The sequence below is a fragment of the Myiozetetes cayanensis genome, unplaced genomic scaffold (genome assembly GCF_022539395.1).
Source record: "Myiozetetes cayanensis isolate MyiCay16 unplaced genomic scaffold, myiCay2020 scf2-11, whole genome shotgun sequence".
Taxonomy (NCBI): domain Eukaryota; kingdom Metazoa; phylum Chordata; class Aves; order Passeriformes; family Tyrannidae; genus Myiozetetes; species Myiozetetes cayanensis.
The window spans coordinates 8,405,974-8,420,359 of NW_026087411.1; the positions used below are offsets into that span (position 1 = coordinate 8,405,974).

The following is a 14,386-nucleotide window of genomic DNA, read 5'->3' on the forward strand; positions in this document are numbered from 1 at the left end:
AAATTTGTTCCCGAGGCTTTTCTTCCTGCCTTGATGGCGGTGCGCATCCTCACCCACCAGCTGGGCTGCTGGTGCATTATGAACCTTGGCAATCACACTGACTGGCATTTCATCACATCCCCTCATCCCAGTTTTGGTTGTACCCATCAGTTTTTGTTTTTGATACCGAGATGGTAACACGTTCAGATGAGATATCAGTGCTCCCTCAGGAGTCAGCAGAGAGCTGCTCACATCCATGCCCGGACACCTTGGATGTGAACACTGCCCAAATTACTATCAGCTACACCACGTAATTGCCTTTTTGTCATTCACACAAGGACATTGTTCTCTGTCCCCCTCCATAAAGCTGCATCTCACAATTCACACAGTATTTCAAGGCCACTGCCTCCTTTCCTCAGTGTCTAAAAAAAACTACATGCACATATGTTTAAGTGAATTTTGGTCTATTGTGAAACCTATTCCTGTTCTCCCCAATCCACTTTGAACTGAAATACAACCTCTGTGACATCCATCATTTCTCTGTAGGCAACTAACAATAAGCAATAGTGAAACAAGTGACTGCTGCAAGTATATCTGAGGCTTATTATTCAAGACCATTTCCTCATTGAGCTGGTTTTCCAACACGCTTCTCCCTTTGACTATTTGTGAACTGGGTTATTTTTCCCCACCATATGCTACTTCATCATTTCCCGTGCCGAGTTCCACTGTAGCTGTCAGCTCCAGCTCTGACCTCTCTTCCACTGCAACAAAGGCAGAAACTCCCTTCTGGTGCCGGAGCTGATGCTGGATGAGGTTATATTTGCAGTCTCTAATCAATTGTCATCATATATCTCTGTCCTTTTTCTAGTGTTTGCAACACTGCCTAATGTAGTATCATTTGTAAATGTAATTAATGAGCTGTTTATGTACTCTTCAAAAATCATTAAGATGTTAAATTAAACTGTGTTTAGTGGTGGACCCTGAGTCACCCTGCGTGCTTCAGTCCAACTCGATACGTTCCCATTCATCATCACTCTCCATCCATAATGCCTCCAGCAATTCCAGCTCCTATGACACAACTCATGTCCAAAACAGTTTGAATTGTGGTGGTGTTGGTTTTTTTCCTCTTTTTGCATTAATTTGTAGACTTGCTGTCCTTTCTGTTTTGAAGGTAACACGTTTGTGTTGTTGCAGTCCTTTAATGTCTTCCTGCTCCCTTCTTACTACAACTGCTAATGCTCCAGTGCTTTCTGTTTTAGTTAGTTCTTTCAGTGTACTACAACTTCCTAACACCAATACTTATTTATTTATATATCATAAGTATTCTGCTTTTCCTGCTTTTATTCATTACATACTTTAAAACTCCTCATTTTTCTTTCACATACTTATTTCATCTTCTTATTACGGAGGCAATCAAAATACACTGTCCATCAGCACAGTTCATTTTCTCTTCCTTATTTTACGCAGGTAACCCTTCCCCATTTTCCACAATTTTGTCTATCTTTTCCCTGCTGCAAATACATCTGTTGCCATAATCCAACCTACACTTGGATGTTCTCTATTTGAGTAAATTTTAGTCCTCCTGCTCTCTGCAAGCTTCTGAAATCTACAGATATTTCTATGTAATTTTTGTTCCTTTCCCTCTCTGCCCACTCTACTGGATCTTGTGAAACCCACTGTATCCTTTTCCTTCAGACTCACAGTAATCTACTGCTCCCTAATTGAATGAATCACACATTTTACTTTGCTCCAGGCTTGATTTGTTCACTAGGACAGACGCTCAAGGAGCCTTCACCTCCCAAGGTATCACTGAAATCACTGGACTTAGAGCTTTTCAGAGCGCTCCATGATCTGTCATGTGGACTTTAAAATCCATATTGCTTGCTAAGCTTCTTAAATAGTGGTATGAATGAATGGCTCTTGGCTCCTGTTCAGCTTGTGCAGCTGTGTTCTGCAAGTCTGGGTGGTGAGTATTTTTTATCTCAAGCAGGTGCTCAGTCAACAGCTCTGAACCAGCAAGGAAATAACCCATGGATGATTTCTCCTGTGGTCATCTTATTAAAATATCAGGCCAGCTTTCATGACACCCATGAGTATGGCCACTCTTTATTATTCCACGTTAAATGCCAAGCTACCACCTAGAATGTCCTAAAAATTACAGAATCCCTATGGATGCCAACATTATCAGCATTTGAGCAATGCTCACCACACTTTTTCCTTTGTAATTTCAATATTCTTTTTTTACACCCTTTCATATTTATTATTTTATTTCCCCCTCATCATGTAAGGCACTTTACTCTCATAAACCTGAATGCCCCAGAAGAAGCTCCTGCCCAGAGCAGGCAGGAACAAGGAATTGATGTAGGAGCAACAGCACAGTGATCTTGCAGGCTCCAATCAGAATCACAGCAGGGCAGGAACATCTTTGTATGTTTAAACAATCCCAGAGAGGAGTTCAAAACACACCTCACCAAACCAAGGCTGTTTTCAGTTCTAACAGGTGGGTGGCATTAAACAAACAAACAAACTCACCAAAAAACAATAAATCACACAGTGGTTTGAATAATGGCAAAAAGAGGGTGGTTTGGACACCCTTTTGAGAAGCAGAGAGAGGATTTCATTAGCAGAAAAAAGTGTGAAGGGCACAGTTTACACCAACAATAAAGAAATTAGAAATATTCACCAGGTCTGCTGCTGAAGGGCACATCTAACTTGGGTTCAAATCCCTGCCCTCTCCTCAAAAAGCTTTATTTTCCATTTGCAACTTTTCAATGCTAATAGCTTTCCCTTAAGGAATATTTCACCCTGATACAACATCACTGGACCAACCAAGACTGGCTTTCCAAAATTGTGTGTGCATGTATTTAACACATAAAGGTGTTATCACACAACCAGCCAAAATGACCCAGAAAGTGTGAAGTGAGGCCCAGGTGACAAATTCCTTCTCAAACCTACAGGGAACTAACCTATGGATATCTAAAGACTTCAGCTGCAATAGTTTGAGATACAGAATCAAAGCTTCAGAGCTGGAGAGGGAAAAGCTCCTTTTCTCTGTGGACTTCAAAAATCTGGCCTTTTGAGGTACAAAACTGTAGCATGTATTTCAAGCAATCAAAGAACCCTCTGAGTTCAATGAAATATCACAAAACTGGCTACTTTATGATTGATTTTTTGGTACGGGTGCTATAAACAGCATCACTTGACCAATACCTTTATTTTTAGGAAGAAACATTAATGGGTAGAATAAGCAACAGAATAAACTTCCCAGCTATTTAGGAGGCAATGCTACATGCAGTTATCCTCCTGACCAGTGGCTTCCTAGGTCTTTCTTAATAAATAATACAGTATAAGACTGAGCCATGGGACCAGTTCCCTCCTTTCCTTTATGAGAGTTGCTTGTACTCTTCCTACCAGGCACCCTTTCTCTAACTCCTACAATAAGCTTATCCCTTTCCTCTAGCAACTATTTTGGCCAAATAATGTTTAATTTCTTCCTTTTTCACATCACAAACAGCAAGAAACGCTTCTGGAAGCTCACAACTATAATTATTCCACATCAAGGAAACAAGGATTCCAAATTAGAAGAAGAAATAACGCGTTTCTCACACAAATACTTACGATTGATCTGATGTTGTTTTCTTTCGCCAGTTTAAGAGAGGATTTATAGCAGCTTGCTAAGTTTTCTTTATGAGTGTCGGTGAGGTGGCCTCTTGCAATCGGCCCAACAGTGTGGATCACATCTGCAGGAAATAAAAGATGAAGAAACATTAGAGATCCTTCTACATCGCACATCAATCCAATCTGGTCTTGTACCCAGACACAATAATGCGAGAAAATGTTTATAACTGGAAATCAGATAGTAAGCTACATGTGTAATAATTAAAAATGAGAACAGTAAAGGCTAAATCTTGAAGTATTTGGACTAAAGGCAAAAATGAGAAAGGTGCATTAAACCCTTGTTACACGTCCATTGCGATGCACACGCAGGAGAGATTAAATGTTTTCACAAACCCTCTAAATCTTTAGGCCTCTACAACTGTAAATGTTATAAACTTTGAAACAGTTGTTCTCACTCCTCAAAGTCTGCTCACAGGAGAACTTCACAACACAAAACCTCAGCACCTCAATGGCAAAACACGGGTTGTGTTTTGATTTTTCTCAGCAACCAATTTTTTAAGGGAAGAAAAGTTGTGACCTATGAATTTGCTAAGTGCTTTCCTCTCACGCCAGACCAGATGGAGAGACGCCATGCCATAAAACAAAATATTCTGTTTGAAGAAATTTATAATGATCAAAGACGGGAAAGCACGGTCCAGGAATACCTGAGGTATTTGGACTCATCAAAATCAGACACTCCAATCAATCAAAGTTTTTAAAGTGCTATAAGAAAAATGAATTTAGAAGCCTGGAGTATAAAAAAGCCTTGAAAAGAAATCCACAAACTAAAAGGTATCATGATTTTACTAGCGGGAAGCACATTTACTTTTTAAATGTCATTCTTCTACAGTATATGTGAACACAATAAAATGAGTTATGGTGGAATGTATTTTTTTTTTTACCTTTCCTTATCATCCCTACAACAATGGCACTATTTTTTTGCAACGTTACACAAACAGGGACTAGGCCAGTGCTTTCAACTGCAGTACCACTGTTCCCACTGGTTTGGTTGAGTTCCTATCCATATGGGACAGGTTTCCAAGCAACATCTGCTGTTGCTACACTCCAGAATATTTTAATTTACTCTCAAATCCAACAGAATTCACATCATTATTCTTTGTCCAAGCTGTCTTTGATTATTTCCATCCAGCCTACACCCAGGCATAAGGGAAAATGGACAAACTAACATTAAAACACACACTTTTTTAAAATCCAGATGCCATCGGCCAAGTCCTGCTCTCTGCTACTCGGAAGGTGGCTTATATGTTGGTATATAAGGTGGCATGATGTTTTGAGCAACTCCAAAGTTCTTCTTTACATTAGCCACAAAGTCTTGATAAATCATCAAATAAAAGCAGGTCCGAATCCCAGTGCCCAGAAACACCGAGGAATCGGCTGCGACGGAAACCGAAACCCGCAGGAGCTAAACTTCCCCAACCGCCACAGAAAGCCCTCCTCCTGAGAAGTAAATAAAAGGTTGATTTTGATCACAGTAATTTTCTCCAGTTGTGGGAGCAAGATGGACAGATTGGATAGTTTCTGCTGAATGTCACGGCTGCCAGACACGGACTGCAGCGAACCCTCCCTGCAACTGAACCATCACGGAGGGCGCTGAGCCTTTATCCACTGCCGAGCAGGATGACAGCAAGGGACTAAGACATCCTGGGATTTCAGAAAAAATATGCTTTTCACGTGTGTCTTAGTTACTATCAAAAACTGAGAACTATTAGGACCTAGAAAAAAAAAATAAAAAAAAGAGCATGCTAGTTTAAAATTTGCTTCTGCATGCAGAGATAAGGTCGTGGAAGTACTTCTGTTAGGTAAGACCATAATTTCGGCTCACGACTACAGCAGTTCCCTTCAGGTTGAAACTTTCCAAGGAATGTTTTTGTTTGCAAGTGTTGGTAACTTCAGAGGAAGAAAAAAAAAACCAACTTCTCCTGACTTTTTTTTTTCATTCTTTATTTTTGGGAGAAGTAAACGACAATTAATAGTGGACTTGGCAGTGTTGGGTTAATGGTTGGACTCAATGACTTCAGAAGTCCTTTCCAAGCTAAATGATTCTATGATCCTACAGGGGAAGGAATATACTCATGAATCTGATCTCAATCAAGTTCATTCTACGTTTATAGACACCAAGATCAGAGGTACCACGACGCATTTCCAATTCACAGTACCCACCAGCCACCAAGCAAATAAAGGAATGACTATAAAATCAACTTAAAAAGAACATGTAAAGGATGAATAATGAAAGAAAGAGTCACAAACATTTCCCTCTTTCTGCTAAGGTTGAGCTTCTTGCATTTCAAGGTGCAACTGCTTGAAAGCTGAAGTATAACAGTTTAAATTAATAATTTATTACCTAAAGACAAGAAGGAGTTTTGGGGAACAGCCCAAGTACTAAATTCTTGCTCGTGTCTTTCTGTATAAAACTCCCACAGTATGATTTCTAGATACATTTTCACTCCTTAAATGTTCAACTCCATTCCTTTAGTCTTTCATTATTAAACACAAGCTTTAAGAATTCTCAGCTCAATAAATGCAAAATGTTTTCCTTGTCATCTTTTTTTCAGACCTTCCCAATTCAGCATTTTCATGGGGCCTCGTTAGCAACCCTCTGCCACTGCACCAGACACTTCATGTAAATAGGTAACATTTAATGCCATTACTATGTTTTATATTTTAATTTTTTCCAAGTCCATCACAGGAGGCTCTTTAGACAGGACCCTGACCAACCTCATCTAGTGGGAAGCATCCCATGGGAGGGGCATTGGAACTAGATGACTATTAAGGTCACTTCCAACACAAAGCATTCTATGATTCTATGAACTGGTTTACAAAATATCACAACGACTGTAACAGTTTACAGCATATTGTTGGCCAAAAAAAAATGCTTTTCTTAGGCACACTATTATTCTGAAACACATGATAAAGATTTTACTAGCAGAGCAGCATTAATAATATGCCAGCGCTTCACGGTCAGCAGACAAACAGGAAAGTAATAATTTCATTGTTGTACTCTGTCAATAAAATCAGTGTATACATACATTTCCTAAGCTACACATTATTCTGCTCAAGCTATTCCACATTACCTTAAGGTTTGAAGGCAGGTAAACCCCTCTGAGATTATACAGACATAAAGCAAACAAACCAGAAAATAAAACAGTTCTCCCCCCCTCCTTCAGCCCATGCAGTTACTACATCAGGATCAGACTTCACAGGCTGAAGCAGAGTCATTTATCTTTAATATATCGACCAAGACTGTGTCAATCTCCAAGCTTGTCCGTCACAAGAAAGTTTCCTTTCTGCTCGTACATTTTACCTGTACAGACCCAGAGAAATTTGTTCTCTGTGGAGCTGGAGGAGGGAGGGTGTGCTGTGGCAGGGAGTCTACAGGAGTTTGTAGATTGCAGCTGCTACCAAACAGCTCCTGCTCCTTCTTGTAACTCCTGCACCCTCTCTTGCTGTCTGAGCACTTATTAATGAGTACAAACAGGAGCAAGAGATGTAAGCATTTCCCAAAAACTAAACCACAAGTTTTTTGGTCTTCAAACCCAGGTAAACAGAGCAAACACTGGGAACAGGCAGTGCTCAGGGAATGCCACACTCGCCAATTGTAGTATTTTAAACTTTTATGTCAAATGAAGCTGCCAGCACTGCTGTGAAGCTGCTGATTTACTGTGGTCAGTCTGCCAGCCAAGCACAGTGATAGGAAACTTCATTAAAAAGAAAGCTGCAATCCACGGGTTCGTAAATCACTTTGTGTACACAGAGCAGAGATGTTTGCTTACATTTTTAATAGTACACCGAGGTGGAGAGCCCCCCGAGGAAGGTATATTCTCATCTGGGATTCAGGCCACAGCAATGGATCAAACTGCTTTTAATGCTAATGAAGCCATTTAGTTTTAAAGCAGTGTTTATAAGGAAGGGGGATATTTAAAAAATGAAACTACATCTGCTGTAGAGTACAAACTATGTGTAAAAAGGCCAATGAGGCTTGTTTTCTCGGGTCTCTTTTATTAAAGAAGTCAGTCCATACATCTTAATGTGCTGTTTGTCACACGAGTTTTTATCTGCACTGCTACGGAGAGAGGGCAGAGCTGCACAGCCAAAGATGAAACACAACTTCCACTTGGAGAAGGAGGAAGAGAAGTGACTGGGCCTCAAAAAAACAACCTGGAGGACTGATGTAAATTACTTTTGATGTAATTTACTCTCCCCCTGTCCTTTGTAAAAGCCACTGGATGGCAAAAACATTAGTGTAATGAGTTTTTTCCAAACAACTGGAAAAGTACAAGTAAGTTCTTCACTTTCCTCCCCCTTACAGGTGCGAGTGTGGCACTTTGCTAATGAACCAGGCCAGAAACAATTACACATTTCTCTCCTTCACCCCATTCACACATTCATGGCCATAATCAGCCCATCTCACCAGCTGCATAATGGAGCTGTGCCCTGTCAATCACAGTGGGAACTTCATGAATTTTAAGGAGGAAGGTACCGCACTGCGCGTGCCACTGAGTTGAACAAAAAAATAATGCGGCAAAAACTTGGACCGTCAAGGGCTCCAGTTGTAAATCTAAACAGTTCATTTACACAATAAGCACCCACCACATTGGTGCTGTAAAGGGACAGCTGAGGTTGAGCTGGTGGGAAACGGAATTACCTCGAGATATTCACACCTACCGGCTCTCCCTGTTCTTCAGGAACGCGCACAGCTCAACGCTTTGGTATACAAATTGCTCAGCTTGTTCATTTTCTATTTCCAGTTACGTTCACTTGCACATAAAATGCGCATTTTCAGTGTGTAACAACTGTTAATTTAAGTTCAGCTCAAATGAATCCCACAGGACCACGGTCTGATTTAACTTATTTACTAATATGTGCCTCCAAAACTAGATCAGTGGAACTGAATATTTTAAATGTAAGACATCTTACACAGATCACTGAATGCTCCATATGACTATGCATGACACAGCTACTCAGTTCAGAAGCATTTCTTAGCTTTAAATATATATATATATATAGCATTTATCAGCAGTTAAAGAGAGTCGCAGGTTTTTAAGCTTGAGGCAGTAAGGAGAAAAAAAAAGTTTCATTAGTTGCAAAAGCTGTGATACCTAGAAGTCATTTGTGTGACATATTTAAGCCATTTTTCACCTAAATGGCATTGTCTGCCAAGAAAAGGTAAAGAATATGTTTATCGTAAATTATTAACCAGCATCCCTCGTAGCGGGTTAGGTGTACATCCTAACTACAAGACAGCACAGTCAGAAAACAATATTCCCAGAGGGAGAGGCGAAGGATTTGCTGAGCCTGAAAGCTCCTTGGGGCAGCCACAGGAGTCTGTGCTCAATGGGCTGCATTTAGCAGAGTGCGGTCGCTCGGCATCCGTGGGAAGCTGGAAAACACAGGGAGCTTGTTCCCGATGGTTACACCACTGCCTCGACAGCCGGCCAGAGAATTAAGTCACACAAGTCAGAGCCCAAGCCTTTCTGGCACTCGTGCTTGTCATGAAATACAAGGCCCAAGCATGTCTGTGTAGTCCCAGAGCGGCTCCCCTCCCATCAGTGAACTCACGGCATCGCTCTGCCGTCAGGGCCTCGCCATTAATGGCCCAAACAAAAGTAGGCTCTGTTTGGGCAGGAGAAGCAAGTGGTGCAATTAAGAGACACCACACCAGATCCCAAAGTAATAGGTTTTTACAAAGCAATTTAGTGCCACGATGACAGATGTCAAAGCAGCGGTGAGAAAGACGGCCCCGCCGCTTCCATGGAAATAATTGCCTACGTGTACGGCTAAAAGGCTCTGCCTGGGACATTCACGGCGTGGCACGGACGGACGTGAAATGAACGCGACGTGAAATTGGGACAGCCGCGACTTGTTACTTCTGGTTCCTTTTTTTAAATCTGGACTGGAGGAATTTGTGGTAGAAATGCTCAAATGTTACCCTTGTCCCCTTCTACGCAACACTCACCCAAATGAAGACTTGAATATGCTTAGGAAAACAGAACGGATGAAATTAAGCAGATTTTTGTCCTCAGCACGCCAGAGCAGACCTCGCTTTGCTGTAGCAGCAAAGAGGAGGTCAGCCAAGCACTGTCCTCATCGAGTGGCTTGTGAGACATATACCAGGTGACCCCCTTGACTCAAGCAATGCTCTCCAGCTTTCGCTGACTATTATTCTTTGCAAGTGGACAAAGCTACAGACAAAAAATGTCTTAATCTGTCTTTTGGTTTATGTTGGCTACATGTAGGAAAGCATGGCCCATAAAGATTCTCTATTCCCACTGTATTGAACAGCAAAAGAAGTTATCATCTGATAGCTCAAGTCAAAAGGCTTTCCAGCACTCAAAAATAAACTTGCTTGCCCTAAATTAAAAGTGTTTATCCTTAAGACATCAAGACACACTTTTAGTGCTGTTTCACAGAAAATTTACACCAAAATACTCAGCACGGTGAAGGATTTAACAGCAACTACGTAAATTTAAGCTATATTTAACCCCACTCGATTCTGAATTCAAAACAGAAGCTTGCAAATATTATCCACAAAAGCGTGCAATACAAGTTCTAAAATTGCAAATGGGGTTTAAGTTAACTCCAGCTCTAGTTTTGGAATTGCATTAATTACAGGGGCACAGAAATCAGAAACAAGCTAATTAATGCTCTCAGCTCCTCTAAGCATGCCCCCTTGTCTCACTTAGGCTGTTCTCAGTGTCCAACCCAGTTCAGTTAAAGCTGATTTAGTCACCTATGATCTTCAGGAGATGAGAAAAACCAAAAAACATCCCCCCCCTCCCCCCCCCAAAAATAATCCCATCCACAAAAAACCTCACTCAGCCTCACCACAAAACATAGAACCAGACTATTTTTACCCAGAAAAGATTAACACCCAGAACTTGAACTTTTTCACTTTCCTGTGAGCGCTGAACGGTGCTACAGAGTGCTCCAATAATTTAACAAGCTATAGCAAAAGCTCTTTATTTCCTATTTTAAGGATTTTTCCCTGTGTAAATTCTGTTTTGATAACTTTATCAGTGTTACTTACTAAAACTGGTTTTTGTTATTTGGTCAAGATCATTGTAGGGACGCTGAAACAAAGGAAGGCACCCCAAGAGACCCAGAAAAACAATCCAACACGTCGTGTTTGCCGTGGCCATGGGACATGTTGAACACAAGCAGGTCCCCAAGCCACTGTTTATAAAAAAAGTTCATGAATTGATCTTCACTTGAGAGGACTGGTGATCACAGCAGGAGGTTTTCAGAAGACCAAACAAAACGACACCTAACCGCACAGTTAGCAGCACGTGGAAAGAAGGGGAACTGCCAGCACAGGGTTTTATCTGCCCAGTGAAAGGATACAAATTTTTTAATCAGATCACTTCAGGTAAAAAGGGTTTTAAAAAGAAAAAAAGACTGAAAGAATTGTTTCTTTAATGGGAAGTTTTATTGGCTTCTTCAGAAGGCAATAAAGTATGACTTGAAGTTTCAAGGAAAAATGTATTATATATTCATAACTTCCCTGGTGCATCTATTCCTTGAGGGCAGCACATTACAAAAAGTTACCACATTCTTTTTTTTTTTTTTTCATTTGCTATTTCTATATGTTTTCTTGAGGAAAAACAAACTTCTTTCACCTCAAAAACCAGAGCACATCTTTTTTTCATTTGACACTTCTCTAATCTACATATCTCTCACAGCAGAAAACAGATGCTTTGCTAAGGATTTTGCATGTCTTCTTTAGGAAAAAAAAAAGAAAAAGGTGATAAAATTACAGGTTCTCCATGTATCTTTCTAAAGAAACCGGTGATAGCTAAATCAGCCTGATTAACTTCCAAGTTTGAACACTTAAAACCAAGCTAAAGTTCAGTATTTGCCTTGACACAAGCCACACTGCTCTTGCAATACAGATAAGCAGAGCCTTGTGCAGCCTCTTGGCACCATTTATCACCTCTCAAAGACAAGTGGATGCAGAAGGAGGAGAAAGTGAGAAATGACAAGACTGAAACAATTAATTTTTTTTTTTTTTTAAATATACATTCCTGGTTTAAAAAGACAGAGGTGAGGAGATGTGAACTGTGCTACAGGGCTGCAATCTATACAGGGGATACTGGGCTTTCCTCACAGCAATAAACACAGTGTTTAAAGCTCCCAGCTCAAGAACTCCTTTCCAGCCTGGGAGTGGTCCCACATCAGTGAGACCACTGTTTAAAGGTAACAAGGACCCAAACATCAGCAAAGGAAAGGAGAGCACACCTTCCCCTGCACAAAGGAATACACATTTGTCATTTTATCTTGTAAAGGCCACCACTGAAAAATCTCACTCTTACTACCTTTTTTACTTTCACAAGAAAATACATACAGGGTGCCTCTGATTTACTTGATTTTAAGTATTTCTCTTCTGGAATTTTCACAAATCTTTGTGCACAGTCAGAGATGCTTTCTCTTGCTACACCTATGAGCCCATCACACAACAACAAAAAGAGGAAAAAATTCAATTTACTATCGCCACCTCTCTCCCAAACTCAGCCAAACACAGCCAATGGAAAGAGGGACATATGATGCAGCAACTAAAAGTAGGCTCAACTCATTTTTAAAAGCTGACTGGATTTCAAGTTGGCAGTGCCACTTTAATTGCTTCATATAAGTGTGATAAGCGAAATAACTGGACAGCTCTTTGAACCGTAGCATGAGACTTCATGCCTAGAAGAGGAATCTCACTTTCTATCATCAATTGTATTTTAATTTCAGGTGGCTGAAACCACGGTAAAGCGCCCTCCTGATATCAACATATCCCAGACACCAACTTGTGGGAATGCAGAGCATGCTGAGCATCCGTGATAAATTCCTGTGGCCGTTTCCTCCCCGCCTCGTCCCCAGAGATGCTCTCCAGTTTGAAAGATAGTTTAGTTTCATCAGCTGGCAATGAGACAAATATTAGCACTCGGAATCCACTGCTCTGCAATCCATCCTAAAAGCAAAGCCAGCAGATGACGGGGGCAGGGCATGGTGCTGAAGTGGGGAGGGAAATAAAGACATGTATCTGCACAGACTGTGCTACAGATACAGAATGGAGGAAAAAATAACAGATTTAGAGAAGAACTTCAGTGCTTCAGACCTGCTACCTGCACGCTTTGTCAATAAACAGCTATTGCTTCTCCAAACGCTTCAAACAAAATGAGTAGAAAGACTAACTTGTATTGTATATATAACATGTATATATACAATATAAATGAGCTCAGCCAGCTAATTAATAGAGATAATTAATAATTTTATTATTACAATAAATTATATATATTATATAAAATATAGATCAACCTGGCCAGTTCAGTCAGGCTACTCTGGTACAGGAGCTGCCCTCAGCACACCAACATCACAGGTGAGCACCACTGAGGTGGAAAGGAGCTCGATGTCTCCAGCAAACGTGCTCAGAAAGGCTGGCAGACACAAAAGCTAAGTAAGAAACATGAAATGCATCCAACCAGGATATTTAGAGAAAATTGTGGCATGATATTTTGCACAATATGTAATGCTCCTGCGGTTCCAAGTGAAAAACAAGCTTTGACAAACATCTTGAGAGTGTTTTGCATCAGTGAAAGTTGTAAACAGTTGAATTTGCAGCAGGAGCAAACGTTACAAAATAAGAAACGGGGAAACTATTTCTTTTTTTTTTTTCCCCCCAAGATGAAAAAAAATTGTACTGCAAAGTGAACTGTTAACAACTTGCCGAGGCTTATTGCACTGCTAATGTTCTCCCTGTCAATGTCACTGGGAAGAGCCCTTGGAGAAACACTGGTGTCACCTCTTGTTCAGCTCAGTTGAGAAAAACGTACTTAAACAACCTTCTGGAAAGTCATGTAATGAGCTAAAAGAGCTGCTGAAGGACAGTCTTGAGCTCCCGCTTTCTGCAAACGGAACGCAGGTGTAAATAAAGCCAACCTGCGCTCTCAGTTACATCGCAGCATCCCACTGACCTGTCATGAGCCTTTCACAATAACCCAAACGGTGAACTTCCAACTCAGGCTGCTCAAACGGGATATCGGTGTTTAGGAACTGGGAACCGGAAAGAGCGGGGCTAGAAAAGGCAGCAGTAACCTGTAAATGTAGCGATGCCTTTGAAAAAAACCCTTATGTGGAGACGGCAAAGCTCACGAGGGCGCCCAGAGTCAGAACAAGATGCCATTTCCAAGCACAAGGCCGTCCCTTGCTGAGGGGAACTGCTCCGTTTCTGAGGAACCACACTGAGAAAAATATTTGTAAATTTTACTGCACTGGCTGTCGAATCAAAACGGTTATTTTGCCACCCGCAGTGCCCGCAAGCCCAAATGCACCGTCTCTCCAGGGGAAAGGGGAAATGTCTGCAAAATCACATTATCCACTTGAACGCCGGCTCGAGGATGAGGTGGAGTTTTTAGAAGTCTGCGTCTAAAGCTGTACTTCACAGCGCCGACCCCCCTTATGCGGGCTGTTGGAAAGGCAGACTGGTATTTTCAGAATGAAAGCAATTGCTTCAAGAATAATGTCAGCTCTTATTGTTCACAAAGAGCCAGAATCAGAGCACATGAGGCAGCAAACCACTTGGCTGACCTTGCCAGCTGAGCAACACAAAACAGTCAAGCCAGCAAAGACACGTCGGGAGAGGCAGCAGGAAAGAAAAACCAAAACACAGACGTGTGCCTTGCACAGGTTCCTGTGAAACCACTGCCCACCTTTATTTCAAAGGGAGCCAAAATGCCTGACCACCAAGCATGGC

At 41.2% G+C, this 14,386-nt stretch overlaps 1 protein-coding gene across 4 annotated transcripts in view; it reads right to left on the reverse strand.

Annotated features, from left to right (window-relative positions):
• Positions 1 to 14,386, reverse strand: part of MACROD2 (mono-ADP ribosylhydrolase 2) — a 1,470,694-nt gene that overhangs the window by 1,000,676 nt on the left and 455,632 nt on the right. For all 4 annotated transcript variants that reach the window (XM_050314972.1, XM_050314974.1, XM_050314971.1 and 1 more), the window contains exon 6: positions 3,598 to 3,719. In XM_050314972.1, coding sequence (XP_050170929.1) covers positions 3,598 to 3,719 — 122 coding nt within the window. The remainder of the gene's footprint in view (positions 1 to 3,597; positions 3,720 to 14,386) is intronic.